The 16,724-nt window shown below is 47.7% G+C and overlaps 1 protein-coding gene across 1 annotated transcript in view; it reads right to left on the bottom strand.

The window, feature by feature from the left end:
• Positions 1 to 2,059: 2,059 nt before the first annotated feature.
• Positions 2,060 to 16,724, bottom strand: part of GLG1 (golgi glycoprotein 1) — a 118,759-nt gene continuing 104,094 nt past the window's right edge. The window contains exons 14-26 of the mRNA XM_043437732.1: positions 16,545 to 16,607; positions 15,717 to 15,830; positions 14,780 to 14,868; positions 13,737 to 13,854; positions 12,059 to 12,151; positions 9,572 to 9,709; positions 8,118 to 8,241; positions 7,133 to 7,275; positions 6,840 to 6,941; positions 5,820 to 5,927; positions 4,402 to 4,522; positions 3,695 to 3,801; positions 2,060 to 2,559 (exon numbers count right to left, since the gene is read on the bottom strand). Coding sequence (XP_043293667.1) covers positions 2,392 to 2,559; positions 3,695 to 3,801; positions 4,402 to 4,522; positions 5,820 to 5,927; positions 6,840 to 6,941; positions 7,133 to 7,275; positions 8,118 to 8,241; positions 9,572 to 9,709; positions 12,059 to 12,151; positions 13,737 to 13,854; positions 14,780 to 14,868; positions 15,717 to 15,830; positions 16,545 to 16,607 — 1,488 coding nt within the window. The 3' untranslated portion in view covers positions 2,060 to 2,391. The remainder of the gene's footprint in view (positions 2,560 to 3,694; positions 3,802 to 4,401; positions 4,523 to 5,819; positions 5,928 to 6,839; positions 6,942 to 7,132; positions 7,276 to 8,117; positions 8,242 to 9,571; positions 9,710 to 12,058; positions 12,152 to 13,736; positions 13,855 to 14,779; positions 14,869 to 15,716; positions 15,831 to 16,544; positions 16,608 to 16,724) is intronic.

The following is a 16,724-nucleotide window of genomic DNA, read 5'->3' as shown; positions in this document are numbered from 1 at the left end:
GGTACAGAATGGATGCAGCTGGGCCGTGGTTTCTGATGGATGTATGAAACTGCTCAGTCATAGGAAACGACTCCAAGTTGGATGGTGAAATGCTTTCTGGCAACAAGCGATCAGATACCAGTAGTTATCCCTTCTATCTATTCAGACAGATCACTTCTCAAGGTGACAAACGTTTCAAAAATCAAACTCTTTTTTTTCACACTTCAAAATCCACTGCAGACAGCTGAGATCATCTCTCAGTCCAGAAAGAAGAAAAGCATCAAGACGCAGTAAGCTGTGGCGATATTTTACACACATGGGGAGGGAGACAGCAGAGATGGAGAATGGAAGCCCCCCATCAGATGGGAAGTTTTTCTATCCTGTGAAGCACGTCACACACGTCAGTGGGGGCCTGTGTGCATGTGACCACCCCACTCCTCGCTCTCAGCACCCGCCCAGAGCACGGGAAGAGACCCAGGAGGTGCACCATCCAGAGTAGCTCCATTCAGTGCAACACGGGTGGAAGGAGGGGTGGTGCTCCAACTCCAAGAGGTTCAAGTGTGATGAGACAGAAGACCTGCAGGACAGCTGCTGAGAATCAGGAAGACCTTAAGAGAGGACTGAGGGGGCCCGGCAGCTTGGAACCGCCCTTGGTGACTGGTGGTGCCTAGGCAGGGGGCGTCTGCAGCTGGCGTCTGGAACCCACTGCCTCCAGGAAGGGTAGCAAAAAGGAGAAAGAAGGAAGCAAACCACAGTATTCAAATATATGTCAGTCAGGGTGAGACAAGGAGTCACCTGGACCAGCTGACCCATTTGTCCTGAACACATCCGGGGAAGACAGAGGGGGGTGGGCCCACAGCGCATGTGGGCAGTGGCGAGGCAGGGCGGGGCCAGGCAGGGTGCATGGTCTATATGGACAGTTTTAGGCACGTGATTTATAATACTTTGTGGACGTCTAACAGGTTAATAAAATATATATTATATAAATATATCTCCTACTGTACACGCTGCCCTCTTGTGCAGCCACTGGATTCCGTGCCCCAAACTCAAGCCCAGGTACCCCAGGCGGAACCGTGATGCCGGCGTGCCTCCCTCTTGATACTCCAAGCCTGTCATCTCTACACTGGAGGGCCGAGGGATGCTCAAGAATATTGTTTCCACAAAGCTCAGACTCAGCAAAGACTGATGAATCATCCGAGTACAACATTTAGCCAATGCCTACTACCGTGGGGGTATGCAGTCAACGGACAGGAAGGAGAAACGGAGAAAAAGCCTCCATCTTTTACTGGAATCATGCTCCACGCCCTCCGCATGAAGAGGCATGAAGGAGCTGGTCTGGGAAGGTGGCCCTGAGCCTGTGCGAAGGTCAGGTGGGACTGCCATCCCTCTCTGAGACCAGGCTACATCTTCAGAAGCCACTGTCTCTGGCCTGCACTGTTGCCTGAAACATGAACCAAAGTGAGCCAATCCCGCCCCCACCCTGCTTCCTGCCCTGACCCCCTCCCCCCGGGTCACGGGTTCCCCTGGCAGCAGAGGACTTGGGGACGCACTGCCACCCGAGCAGGGTCAGTCCAAATGCTGATGAGCCCTGCACAGGTCTGGAAGGCAGGCCCCAGGGCCCAGCCTCTGCTGCACAGCAGTGGACAGACGAGCTGCTCACACCCCTGGGCCCCGCTCCAACCCACCCGCCCTCAGCCTCAGGGGCCCACCAACGCGAGGAGACGGCAGAGCGACGCGTGGCCGTGGGTCCTGACCAGCAGTGGCTCTGCTCGGGTAGGAATCGGAAGGCATCACTGTTTCAGCAGAAGAAAACAAGACCCAGAGTGGGCTGGTCAGTTGTTTCCCGCTACTCGGTGAAGTCCATGGCCCTGATGGGGCCAAAGGTGCTTCTGAGAGGTCAGCCAGACATCCCGGTTACTGCGTGCTGGGTGGTGTGTCTCCCCTCTAGCGTCCTGCCTTCCTTGTACACCGCCACACAGAAGAAAGAGCCCCATCGCTCAAATCAAGCCTGGAGGAGATGTGTTACTATATACATTTTTTTTCTTTCTTTAAAAATTTCTTTTTTGGTGTTTTTTTAAAAAAAAAAAAAAAATTCAGCTGAGTTGCAGGTCAGGTGAGTTGGTTCCGGAAGTACTGGTAGGTCCATCGGGATGAGAGACTTGTCTCTGAACAGGGAAGCCCGAGTCTGCCGACAGAGGCGATCCCCAAGGCGGCCGGCTGCTGCACGAGTGGTCGAGGAGGAGGACACCGCGGGCGCGCGAGGAGTCTGCGGCGGACGAGGCGGTGGGCACGCTGCTCTAGCGTGAGTGTTGGGGCCGCCGCGCAGGAGGGCGAGGTGAGGGGGTGCGCTATACAGGAGGGCTGTACAGACGGGGCGCCAGACGGGCAGTTCCTCTGCGGCTCCAGGCACCTCTACCTGTCCTTGAGCTCTCGTGTCACGCGCTTGGTGATGCGGCCACACATCAGGCCGATCAGGAACAATATGCAGATGCTCCCGCTGATCACAGACAGGATGTAGTTCTTGGACGGGGAGGTCATCACTTGCATAGCGAGGTCAGAGAAGCCATCCGCCGGGGCTACCTGGAAAACAGATGGTAGCATCGCCCTCAGGGAGATGTGGGCTGGGGCGGTGATCACTCGAAACTGCCTCCTCGGTTCCTGCCGTAACTTGGGTCACTTCTTTTGGGGGGAGGGGAAGGTGAGGGGCAAAACAGTCAAACACAGAGCTACAACTGGTTTTTCCTGATCATAGTGCTATATACGGCTGCTGCACAAGATTAGAAAATGCAGACAAATACAAAGAGGAGGCGGACTCTCAGAAGTCAGCAGAGCGACCACCGTCACCCGTGTAGTAAGAGCCCTCACACAGAGGACCTAACCACGTGTGGCAAAGGGCTCAACACGGGTCAATCATTTAGTCCTCACATGAGTCCGGGCATGTGGATTTCATGACTCCCACATCACAGGGGAAGACCCAGCAGCCCAAGGGGTGGCAAGGGGCCAACTGATTTGCACAAGGACACAGTCCTTAAATATTTTATTTTCTTCGCACGCTGCTGCCTTTTTAAAAACAGGAAAGCTGAGGTTGTGGTGGATGCTAACTCTGTCTTGACCTGTTTCCACTCACCATCAGCATCCCCTCCCCCACCAAAAACACCCTGCAGATATGACTTATGCTGACTGAACATACTCAAACCACCCCCCAGTCATGGCCACTGAGAGTCTGACCAGCATTCAGGCTCAGTGCTTTCTCCAGTGGCCCTCCGTGGCCGCCTGCTCTGGCAGAATCAGGGCCAAACGGCTCCCCAGGTGTGCACGGATCTGTTCTGCTGGGTCTCAGCTTAGCCTGGGGGCCCAAGAGGGTCCAGACCAGAGAGGTCTGGGCGCCTTCTGCACCCATCCGTGTACTGAGAGCGGCACGAGGGTCTTCAGATCGAAGTGATCTGAGCACCAACACGTGCCAACAGAAAGCAAGCAGTGGGGTCAGAGAAGCAATCCTCAGCGTCTCGGAAGCAGAAACCAACGAGGAAAGAAGAGATCAACGCGTGTCTCAGCGGTCCCATCTGGAGATGACGGCTCCAGGCCCACAGAGCCCAGGAGTGCCATAGGTGCACCGGGAGATGTTTGCAAACACACTGACTCATGACAAGGACAAGGGTGTCAGTGAAGCAGCTCAGAGAAGATGGCACTTCAGGAGATTCTCGAGGTTCATTACCTTTGCTGCGTAACTCCACATTTCAATCCGGTCATTGAGACGTTTTTTGCACTCTGGTTGTAACCTCACCCGCTTATCCTCCAGGGCCTCCATAAGGCAGGACATTTCTGTGCAAGGAAAGGGGTAGGAAGAGTCTGAGGCTGTACGGAACAGAGATTTCGGTAAGGCTGGAGAGAAGGGTCCCTAACACCAGGGAATTCAGATCTGGAGGCTACCCAAAGTGAAATCCCTTCAAGGACACTTAACCTAAGAGCTCACATGGAGAAGAACGTCTAAGATTGGCTCTCCGGACTCTCTCTTAAAACCTCTTGATTCTCAGAGGACACATGTGGGTCAGAAACAGCCATACCCTTGCCCAGGTTCCACCTCACACAGGGCCTGACCTCGGAGCCACTGAGGCAGCTGTCAGAGCCATTCGCTGGACCAGGCAGGGAAGAGGGCAGTGATGATGCTTTAACTTTTGCCTCCCTGGTAAGGAACTCAACTTTCTCTTGTCGAATTTTTACCTTTAGTCAGGGCTGTATCACTGTATACCTGCAGGATCACTCCTAAACTCACTTTTCACAGAGCATCAACCAGGCCCCCAAGGGTGCCGTCGATGGTTTAGCTGCAGCTACAGAACAGAGTCGCTGTAACTGATGTCTCAGCAGGATGTCTGCTCCTCCCAAGACAGCTCAGAAAGGGCCAGAGTGAACACAGCAACTTACGACGCCCTCGGCCAGGGGTGATGGCCGCACAGTGGTGTTTAATGTCCAGGGCACAAGCTGTATGAAGAACCGGGTCCACGAAGATGTCTGCCTTGCTTTCCTTCAGCATGTTTAACACTTCCTAAGGCAGGGGAGATCACAGAACGCACTCTTATAGAGGACACACAGCATATCTGTTGTCCGTAAATACTTCATGTACAAAGTCAAGAAGGGAAGGTTAAGCCAACATAGGCCACTAGGAGATTGGTGGCAATGTGGTGAGGATGCAAAGAACAGACATTGTTAGCATCCAATTTAATTCAGTAAATATAACTCGGGGCCCGAGTGTACGCAGAGCTGTTGGCTAAGCAAAGCAGGGCAAGACTAAGATCAGAACTGGGCTTTGGCATTCTGGTATACCATGTTATTAAATACTGTCGGTGTTTACACTGATTTAAAGCAGTTCTTGTTTCTATAGAACTCTGGAAATGTGAAGACTGAAAATCAGAGTCATAAGCTATATTGAAATTCCCCAACAGAAGAGCGCGTTTGTAAAACGTCTCACTTTATCTACATTACCCTCAAAAACAAAAAAAGAACTGATAGCACCTAACTTCTACTGTGGGAACAGTTCTTATGAGTTTAAAGATGTTCCCAACAACAGGAATACAAACGGAACTGAAATCAACTCTGCAGACACTGTTGTTAATGATGAAACTGCAGCAGACAGACAGTCCAGAAGTACTTTCTTATGTAAAAAGTAGTTTGCTCTCAACAGACTGTAAAACACCAATAAAAGCAAAGCAAAAAAAAAAAAACAACAGTATTGTTCAAAAAGTCCTCCCTGAAGTTAAATGAAATCATTTGATGAAGAAGTGTTTGCATGAAAATACACTGATTTAGCCCATGTGGAATCAGAAACATTTTTAGCAGTTGAAAATATTTGTACACAATACTCACACTGATTCAACATTATTGAAACACTTTTCCAAAAAGAGATAAAGCTTTTTACAAAAGATCAAATATATATAATTTTGCGTATCAATTTCATAAGACAATGTATGTTAACTATCATATTTTGATAAAATTTTTTATGTGATGTTTCTGAAATGAACTAAATTTTTAGTTTCATTGACTTTTATGAACGTAGTACCCTTTTTGGTATATTGGAATTGACATTTTTCTTCAGCATAGCACTTAAACACTGGTCTAGTCATGGAGACGAGACATATTCACAACTAATTAGTAGGCGTGTAAGAATATTTAAGTTATAGGCAATTAAGGGTCAAAAGCCAAATGAGTTTGGTAAGAGGAATAGACAGAATTCTTGGAAGGCAGGTTTCGGTTTTACCACCGAGATGTACAGTCTACAGCTTTCAGAGGAAGAGGAGGAAGAGGAGAGGAAAGCGAGAGAGAAGATGGAGACTGACGGTCGCTACCTTCTTACAGCCCTCTGTCTTGATTTTGAGCAGGTTGACCTTGAGGCACTCCTCCACCTGGCCGGTCTGCTCCTGGGCCGCTGCTTCTTCGGCACACAGACTGGCGATCTGCGCGGGACACACACAGGGCAGAGGGCAGCCCGGCTCGCGCCGGGCTCCTGGGCCTCTGCACCATCAGACTCACGGTCCTCCCACGGCTGTGCCCAGGCGCCTCTCAAGCGGGTTGCTGGTGGCTTTCACCCCCCTCCCCCACACGGCATGCCGGGCTCTGTCCTCCTCCACAAGGACTGGCAGAGAGCCGAAAAACCCGTCCACACACGCATCTTCATGCTGTCAACCTCCAGGCCTGAGTCAGACTTCCCAGGACTGGTCACAAAGACTACTGCCTGATTCCTCAAGAAGAAGGTCAGATAGCCAAGTAAAATCCTAAAAGCAAACGCTTGACATTCACAGAGCTTCAGGGTAAACCAGGCTGCATAACTTGGAAACAGAAACGAAGGGGTCCTGACACAAAGCCTGCAGCACAGATTAAAAATTTAGCCTACTTTTGGATAGCTTCATGAGTAAGCTTCTTTGAAATACCTTTAAAACTCATATCCATAAAACTGATGTACGGTGAACAAGGTTCTCAACATGGCCTTTTCTAGCTAGGAAGTCAACTTCCAAGAACAGGCCCTTCATTAGAGGTATTTATTACAGGAGCACTTCCATTTTTCTGGCAAGTGTTGGGTGTGTTCTGGGTTGACCACCGGAACAAGGAGAGGGAAGACCAAATTAGACATAGACAGATATAATAAACCTCATGTTCCATAGAGAAATATGGAATCAAAATTGAACAGTGGGAGGACTAAGGCCAAGTCAAATTCAGTGTTACAAAGAACCAGGAGCTCCAACAACGGAGAGCCCAGAAGAATCCTGGACTCAGGGCCGAAGGGAAAGAGTTAAGTTCTTTACTCTTTATCTCCAGTAAAACCCTCCTGGCCAGCTCTGTTCACAGCAGGTTCTGTACCCAAACCCTACCTCGTCCGAGCAGTGCAGCTGGAGCTGGGGGTCGAGTCGGTAATCCAGAGCAGACTCCTGGATGATAATCCGGATCTGGTCTTCACAGTCTGAAGAGAGGCGCTACGCGTGACAAGGGAGAGTACACCAGCCTGTTAGAACATGTCAGCTTTCCACTTGGGCCCTGGCTTGGGGAAGATGTGAGAAAGGGCTTGGGCAAAGTGGCAGTAAGCTAAGGACCTCCAAAGAAAATGCCGTCGGAACTAGTGGAGGCCCTGTAAGTACATCTCTGTGCAAAGCCCAGGGCAGCTTACCTGGTCTGCATATCTCAGCTTGAGGCAAGAGATGACTTGACCTTCTAACTCTGAATCATCCTTGGCCTTCGTCAGGATTCCATGACAGAATTTAGGGATGTCGGCTTTGCAGGCTTTCCTTAGCACAGGGTTTAAGCGGTAATCTAGAAGAAAGGAATAAGCACATAACAAAATATTCCACCTGGATTCACCAATGTTTTGAGATCCACTTACCCAAAGGGGGCAGGCATATTATGCCAATGACCATCAATAAACCATTAATTTCTTCATCCAGTAAATGTTTAATGGGCTCCTTCACTACACTATTTCATTATTTATTTATTTTTATTTGTTTTATTTATCTCCCGGTGGCTTGGAGGACCTTAGTTCCCCGACCAGGGACTGAACCTGGGCCGCACGAGTGAGAGTGAGAAGCCTAACCACTAGGCCACCCCGGCAACTCCCTCACAACGCTATTTTAAATCCTCAACATAACGTGGTGGAAGGGCAGATGTGGAGAATCCTACTTGCCAGCAGCTCTGCAGGGTCTGTGGAGACCAACATTCTAAGCAGTCCTCACAAAAATCATGCAGACATCAGTAACCTTCCCCATAATATATGTATTCGAAAACACTGAGAAGAGAATATCCAACTCAATTTGACCATTAAGTTACAAGGTCTTGCAACTTGGAGATTAAATTTCTCTGTTCTGAAACAGATCTCCCATGTATTCTCCTGCCACGTGCATGAGGTTTTATTCAACCTCCAGACTTTTTCAAACAACTCTAGCCCTAACTTGTTTTGGATGCCCTGTAAAGGCAGGTTTCCTGTGTTTTCAGCTTCCTCTTCCCCATGACTCTGTGTTCCTCTGGATACTCTTCAGAGAAGAAGTCATTTTGCTTATACATCCAGACTCTTAACAGTCACAAGCACCAAAGCCCCTTTAGTTTGATTAGGCAAGCGCCTCCCCAGCTCTACCAGTGGGACCAGGAAAGCAAGACGGCACCTGTGTTCTGGGTGATCTGGCGCTTGGTAATCATCTGTTTGCATTTGGGATCCATCAATTCACTGTTTTTATTTTGCTTCAAGCACTGCAACATAGTTTTGGAATCTGCTTCTGGACAGAACCTCTGCCAAAAAAAAAAAGTTTTATAAAAGTAGTTAATTGCCGAATGTGGCAGTTGACACCACATTTATCACTCTTACACCTTTTAGGGAGCTTATGATGGAGCCTAAAGGTATCACTTGGGACAAGAGAAACGGCAAGCCTGAATAAGCACCGAGCCTCCAGATCCCTTTTATCTATTCTCTACTGTACTTCTCACATTTCTTTCCACTTCCTGTTTCTTATTTTGCACAGGACTGACTCCCTACTTACATGGCTATGCTACATTACACAGCATCTCATGAGCTTACATATTGCTGACACATGAACGTAACACTGCGCTAGGTGACCATGTGGCCCTCAAACCGTATCCACCCAACTCCAGTGGGAGACTCAGGAATGACCCACCAAACAACGTGAGCAGGGATGTGGGGAAATGACCTTCCTGGTTCATCCTTTAACTCAGGGGCTATTCTCCTACCAAATCCTGTGGGCCAGATCTTGTACACTTGCTAGTGTCCTTGAAGTCAGAGATTCACTTTGACTAGTGATAAACTCATCTCTATCTGCTAATCTACAGTCCGTTAATTATGGTCCACTGGTCTTAATATGGGGATGCGGGTTGCTGATTGATTTTTAAAAAAGGCATCAAAAAATCTTACAAAGCTCCCTCAAATCACAGCCTGACATTTCCATTTTTACAGAGGGCTCAATTCTTCCAGACCCACCTAAAGAGACTTCTTACTTTCACAATTTTCTTTACAGTCTGTTTGACAGGGTGAGAAGTATCGCTTTATTTTAAAGGGAAGTTGAAATAATGGGTTAGCACTTTCATCTCTTTGTACGCGTGCACAGATCCAGGAATGACATCTCGTCACCCCTGCTGCAGGGGACGTTCACTGGAGACGTAAAAGAACCAAAAGAACTTGGAGAACAAAAAAGCTGCTGATGGTGGTAGACAGATAATCAGGACATTTGATGGTGACTTTCTCAGTAGACCTCCACCAACTGCCTCACAACTCATCATATATTCAGTGGGCCTCTATCTTCTTGTGTCTCAGGTCAAAGTGAGGTCATTCATCGTGGCTTAGAGGTTCTCAAACTGGAGGTGCCTTGGAACCCGTGGATGCTTGTGAAAACAGAAGCCAGCACTTGCAGAGACTGACAAGAGGTCAGGGTGGGGCCTGAGACTCTAAGTTCCCAGGTGGTGCTGGTGCTGCAGGTCTGGGCCAGAGTTGGAGAACCACGGCCTTAGCTATGTAAAACAGGTTGACACTGGAAGGTTATGTGCATTAGTCTGAACTGTGAGGAAGCTCGAGCAGCTGTCACTGTGGCCCTGGTTTCAGACCCCTCACCTTTATCATCTGCTTGCAGACCCTCATGAGCGTGTAGTCCAGCTCTGGGTCCATCATCTCCGTCTCCTGCAGCTTGAACACTTTCTGGTGGCAGCGCGCGCTGAGCTGCTTCTTGTTTTCTTTCAGACACTCAATAATCTAGGGCGTGAGAGTGACGGACACGTGAAGAGGTGGGTCAGGGGTTGGTAATCACACTTCCTGACTGAGGCATTCAGTCCTTATGCATCCCTCGTTTTTCTATCCAGGCATCCTCCAGCTCTCATTTCTAGGTAACAGGAATCAGGATTTCCTCACAAAGGAGAATTAGATTTACAGATCTACAACCTCGGGGCTAGAGGCAAACCACATGAATAAAAATGATGGCTGACGAGCAGGCTGCACTGGAAGTCTCTGGGGAAGGAAACCTCTCAAGATTCCTGGTTTCTTCTCCCTTCCAGGGCTGTTTCTTGCAAGATTTCTTTTGGAGCATACATCAGGCTCTCTGCCTTTCCCTGGAGCAATAACACTGACTCGACAGCAGGCACAAGTCAGGAAGTTCAGCTCAACTCATCATTTATCATATGGGAACAGAGCATTAGATGCCAGCTATGAACCAGATCCAATCCTTGCCCCTGAAGGGTGAGGGTTAGGGATGGCGGCAGAGACTCCAAGTCAAGGACATGCAGCCCCAAGTCAAGAACTGGAGCCACCAGAAGACAGACAAGGCAAGGAAGCTTTCAGCCCGGGAGCCTCCGGAAAGACAGCAGGTCTGTCAACACCTTGATTTCAGGTATCAGGCCTCAAAAACTGTGAAAGAATAAATTTGTTTTAAGGCACCCAGTTTGTGGAAACTCGGCAGCTGTACAAAACTAACATTCAGACGTAAGATTTACAGTGGACCTCTCATCAGAAACTATGCAGGGACTTCTTCGGTGGGCCAGAGGTTACGACTCCACACTACCCACGCAGGGGGTGCAGGTTCAATTACTGGTCAAGAAACTAAGATCCCAAAGGCTGTGTGCATGGCATGGCTTAAAAAACAAAACCAAAAACCCAAACAAAACAAGAAACAAAACTATGCATAGAAGAGTGTGGAGTGAAATAAAGCACCGTAAGACAAAAACAATCCACCAACCCAGAATTCTATACCCAGCAAATCTGTTCTTCAAAAATGAAGACGGGGGAAAAAATGAAGACAGACTTTTTCACACAAGCAAAAACTGAGGCAACTCATTACCCATACATGCACCTTGCAAAAAAGAAAACAAAACTGTTAAAAAAGAAGTTCTTTAGGCAGAAGGGAAAACATACAGGTCAAAACCTTGGATCTACATTAAGAAAGGAAGAAAAAAAAATGAAGGAAAAAAAGAAAATGATTTTTCTTATTTTTAGCTGATCTGATAATAGCCTAGTAACAATGTATTGGGGGGATCATGGCATATGCATTATAAAATGAATAATGTCAAAAGGGATGGGTAGAAGGAACTGTGAGTGCTCTTTATGAAAATGTTATTAAAATACATACATTAGGAAAAAAAGAAAAGAAATGACAAAATCCAACTGGTGGTCTCTCTGAAGAGCAGAACGGAAAGCCTAAAATGATAAATTATGAATCTGGGAAACAGAACTGAAGAACTACCTAAGCGTAGTATAGAGAGATCAAGGAAGGAAAAACGTGGAAGAAAAATGGACATGGAGGACAGCTCTAAATGTCTAACAGGAGTTCCAGAAGCAAGGATAAGAAAGGCAATTTTTGAAAGCACAATGTCTGAGAATTTCCTTGAACTGAAGTAAGACATGAATTCTGAGACTGAGCCAACAAGGATAATAAAAACAAAAACCAGATCTAAGTATAGCACAGTGAAATTACAGATCATTAAAGATAAAGAGAAAACTCAGAGGTAGATTAACTACACAGAACAGACTGACATTGATCTTTGCATCGCTCACGCAGATACTAGAAGACAACGAAGCCATCATCTCCGAGGCTGAAGCACTGTGGCAATGCCACGAACTAGAAGAGGTAGATCCGACATCAGAAGAACATTAAAACAAAAACACTTCACTGCATCTCATTCCTGATGATTCTGGCTAGGGCCCTGTTCTGTGATTTAGAGGGAAAAACAAAAAACCTCCCATGGTGGTTCTTATGTGACCTCCAGTTAAGAACTTCTGTGCAACAGGATCAAATGAGAGAATAACTAATTTTGGAGGTGCAGCATATTGGGAAAGCTATAGACAGGAGGAGGCATTGGAAGGATCACTGGGAGTTTACTAGGCAGGCAAGGTGGGGGAGGACAAGGTAACCAGAAAGAAGGAAGAGAATGAATCGGTGGCAAAGAGGAATGAAGGTGAGCAAAAGTACTCTGCTTGGGAAAAGTAGCCTGGTGTGGCTTAAGAAGGGATGATCAGGCTGGACAGGATGGGACCTATACCACCAGCAGAAAATTATTAAAAAGATACCTTCATACTACTTTTACCATCAAAAAATAAAAACCAAAAAGTTACCTGCGCATTTCCATACTGCACAGTGGAACAGTGGTTCTTGATGTCACCTTTGCAGGCTTCATACAGATCTGGTTCCAGGCGGATGTCCTCTGTCTGTATGAGAGAGCCAGCATGGAAAGTGAGCTTACTCTATGCTGGTGAGATAAATGTTCTACACATTTGTCGACTGGACCTCATCTGGTGGCCATAACTGCTATTCAGTTAAGCGGCAGCAGAGGCCACTGCAATAATGGGAGAAGGAGGACTGGATTTCAGTTTGGCCACTATCTAGCTTCATGGCCTTGGACTTTCTTTGCAAAATGAAATGCTACCATTCTACTCTGATCCCTTCACAGGACTGCTGTGAGATGAAATAATGTAGTATGATGTGGAAACCACTCTGAAAGCTAAAATCATTATATGGAAGTAGGATTCTACTTTTATTCTTGTTATTTTACTGAAAGAGCCAGGTTCACATCTAGGGACCCAAAGTTTCTATTATAAAAGGATGCGCAGGCCAGTTCCACTTAAAACATAATTATCACTGAATCACTACCTCTATATGTGGAAGCCTGGTCATGCAACTTTGGGGATATTGGTATTCTCTGGTGTTCATTACTAGTTATTGCTTAGACTGAGTCTTCTCAAGAAGACTCGAGAGTCCCTTGGACTGCAAGGAGATCAAACCAATCAAGTCTCAAGGAAATCAGTCCTGAAAGATAATCAGTTCTGAATATTCACTAGGACTAATGCTGAAGCTGAAACTCCAATACTTTTGGCCACCTGATGCAAAGAACTGACTCACTGGAAAAGACCCTGATGCCGGGAAAGATTGAAGGCAGGAGGAGATGGGGACAACAGAGGAAGAGATGGTTGGATGGCATCGCCGACTCGAAGGACATGAGTTTAAACAAGCTCTGGGAGTTGGTGATGGACAGGGAGGCCTGGTGTGTTGCAGTCCATGGGGTCTCAAAGAGTCGGACACAACTGAGCAACTGAACTGAACTGAGGTGAAACAAATACAATTCAAAATACAAAACATAAAATTAATACATATTTTTAGCTCTCTTAACATGGCTTGGGCCTCACCTCAAAAATAAAGTGGAAGGTGTCCTCTCACAGTGTACACTGTGGGCGCCTTCCCAACACCCACGTCACCTTGATCATCAGTAAGCCCATCAGTGAGTGCCTCCCCTGATGGGGGACGGGGCACAGATCTCAAACTACACAATCCAATTGGAGAGGAGGGCCTCTGTTTCATGCAGGGTCAGTTTTCACTTGTTCTGTTTTCCTGCTGGAAATGAATACTGGAGCAGGTGGCCAGGTCTTGTAGGCAGGCGTCGTGAGCCATGAGGGAAGCCAGCTTTAACAGTGAAGCTGGTGCCCAAGGACAGCAGAGTGGAGAGGGAGACCTTAACTTTTGAGGACATTATTGATGCAATGATTGGCATCACATGCTCAAAGCTTGTCTTACAGCTGGGCTTCCAGTTACATGTGGTAAAAAATACTTAATCAAGTTAAAAAAAAAAAAAAGGGAAATGAGAAGCTGTCCTCTGGTAAAACTTCAGCACGGCGCAGCTCTAAGTCTTAACCATCACGCTTGTGGCTAAAATCTTCCAATTTGCCCTCGCCCTTCACCCAGCTCTCTAAACCCTGCCCTGTGGTTCCTGGGACCAGAGGCTGTGCTCCCAGGCATTACCATCTCCAGCTCCTCCACCCGCAGCTGCTTGCGGCACTTCAGGGACACCCTGTGTTCCTTGACTTCCTGGAGAGTATCGTTGCGCACGGTGGTGCTCAGGCAGATCACCACGTCCACCCTGCGCAGAAAGAAGAGGCCTGAGCGGGGCTGGAGCCACACAAAAGAAGGCCGAGAACCAGGCTGGGGCAGGGCCACCCCAGCCCTCCAGGGCCCAGGTACCCCTTTACCATGCTCTGAATGCCTTTCCTGTTATGTCTCACTCTGTTTTCAGAGCGCTCAATGCAGCAATTTGACTGTACACATCACAAACACTGGGCCCCAGCCCAAATGCTGACAACATCCCTGGCTGGCGGGGGGGCCATAGAGGGGACGTGTGTGCAAGGACAGTTTAACGCTTGTTTTGTCAAATATGTGTTACTAGAGAGGAATGCCACTCCACTCGCAACTCTGGACAGTGTCTCTGCTACACTGTGAAAACACACTCTGAAAAGGACAGAAACCTCAGCAAAACGGGAACCCGGTTTATCTGAGGGGAAACGCGTTCCAGAAATTCACTTCTGCGAAGAGCAGCATGGAAGAATTCGGGAAGCCATGCCATCAAAGCTCATCGTTCTCCTCATTAGCACCTAGTTCTCAGATGAGTAAGTGTGTGTTTCTTTACTACTCTCTCACTCAGGGAAGGCCCGTGTGGCTTCCCTGAAGAGATGATGTAATGGGATGATGCCCGAGGACATCAGCTAACCTCCTGTTCACACTGCAACCTGCTCATCTAAGTACGCAAACCTGTATCTGCCTCAGCAGTTAGGTGGTCTGAACATGGAAAAATTAAAAGTCTCTCCATTTCACAACTACCACCAGGTGTGGCTCTCAGCTGCCATAGACAGGCTATGTCTAGGCAACCCCGGGGTTCGGCCGTAATACCAAAGGGGTGTGCAGGAGGTCAATCTCCCAGACAGCAGTCGGCCGCCTGACATCTTAGCTACTCATCCAGTAGCCAAGAGGGACCGCAGGGAGGCAGAACAGATCAGTTAAAAGCTACATACTTCTTCTTTATGTTGGGGCAAAGTTTCAACACGTCCTCCTTGCAGGCCATTTTAAACTTGTAAGAGAACCGAAAATCCTTCATCTGCACCTGAATAAGAGGATGGAAAAGAAAATCAGAAGCTCTGTGACAAGGCCTCACCGGCAGTGCTGCATGTAACTGTGCTCATATGCTTTTTGCAGCAGCCTGCCTCCCGGCCAGCACTCTGCCTCCCTCAGGCTCCCTGGCTTGCTGCTGAGCGGCATGCCGGGAAGCGTGATCTTCTGCTCCCAGGCACCCCGGCTTCCAGTCACAGAGAGGTGGGGCCTCTCCCCCGAGGTCTCTCCACGGCATGATGCCTCACTTCCTTGACACTTCCATTCAAACACCTCCGTCTCAAGTCCCTTTTTCTCCATCACCCTGCAGGCCTTATGCTGCTTTATTTTTCTTCACAAACTCAGCTGAAACTATATACTTATCAGTAAATGTCTTTTTGCATTTCTCTCACCAGAATGTACCCAGGTCACCGAGGGCAGGGCGTGTCTATTCTTCCCCATCTCCCAGTGCCCGAAGTCCAGAGACCCTGAGAACCACTCGGGGAAGCAGTCGGGGAGGCAAGTGCCCCAAGAAGAGGTCAGTTTTTCAAAGATGACTAGATTTCATCCTCCTGGGAAGGATGTGCTTGCTTTATTAGAAATACTTCACTTAGGCCTGGGGTAACTACGAAGACTATGGTTTAATCTTCTTATTCAAATGCCAGACCTGGGTAGCATGATTTAAAAGAAAGAAAGGCTTAGATCCTAGTGTACTGATACCCATCTGAACTGCTGCACTAAATGGGTATTTGGAAAAAATGACTTTTCACTGAAGAGATGCTCTGATGTCCTGAAAGAGGAAAGGGGAACAGGTTCAACAGCCTAATCGTTGGAGACAAAAAGGACGTGCCGGGCACTACTGACCAGCTGGAAGTGGGTGACTCCGACGGCGCACTTCTCGTTCATATCCTTCTGGTGTTTGTTCTGAATCAGACACTCCATCAGGTCCCCAGAGTCTATCTGGTTATCTGCCACATCCTGGGGAAGGCAGTGCATACTTAACACTTCATTTGTAACCATTCCTGAACAAATCCTGCATCCCAGCCCATGAAAAAATGCAAATGAGACTGATTCTAGAGCCATTACAAATAAGGCACATCAGAAATTATGTCCAAATAAGCCTGAGAAATGATGAAGGACCAATGTTCAGTGAAATAAAATTTACACAGCAAGTTGCCCTGCATGAAGCTCTAATAAAAATGCGTACTATGCAGTTCTTCTAACTCCTTTCCTTATATGGAGCGGGCAGCAGGCTTGGGGATAATATCTAACATTGAGTATGCTTTACTCCCACAATTTAGGTAGTTCAGTGAGTCATAAAGTAATAGAATTCCCTCAACATCAGGTAGATGGAGATAGCTGAAAGGGGAAAGACACCCTACTGTTAACAAATATTGGTTGTGTGTATTGAAGGCAACTCAGTCCTGCTAATGGGGTTCCCCTTTCCCCTTTCCTTACAAAGGGCATCTTGGCCAAGTGCTGCCAACCACCTATCTGGTCATCCATGAGGGGTCAGCAAATAGGGCTTCTCTGAATGGTGGACCCCTCCTGACGTTGTTTACATTTTCAACTTTAACTTGTTAAAGTTGGTTATCACTCAGAAACAATGTGGGCATTTTGAGTCCAACACACGTGGGGGCCAGAGCCCCAGTGAAATTGGTTCTAACCCATGTTCCTCCAGACATCACTTACGTGGCAAAAGTTCTGAATGATGGGCTCACAGGCTCTCATCAGCAAGGCTTCTATTTGAATATCCTGTAGAAAATTAAAACATTAGTAATTCTGCTTTAGAAAGAGCCAGGGGTGGGGGAAGGAGCCATTTCTTTCTCTGCATCAGTATCATCTGACAGGTAAGTAACCCAGTAAGTATAT

Source organism: Cervus canadensis, chromosome 18 (assembly GCF_019320065.1).
Source record: "Cervus canadensis isolate Bull #8, Minnesota chromosome 18, ASM1932006v1, whole genome shotgun sequence".
Classification (NCBI taxonomy): domain Eukaryota; kingdom Metazoa; phylum Chordata; class Mammalia; order Artiodactyla; family Cervidae; genus Cervus; species Cervus canadensis.
Note: the sequence above shows the minus strand (reverse complement) of the source record. Positions and strands in the feature narration are given on the sequence as shown.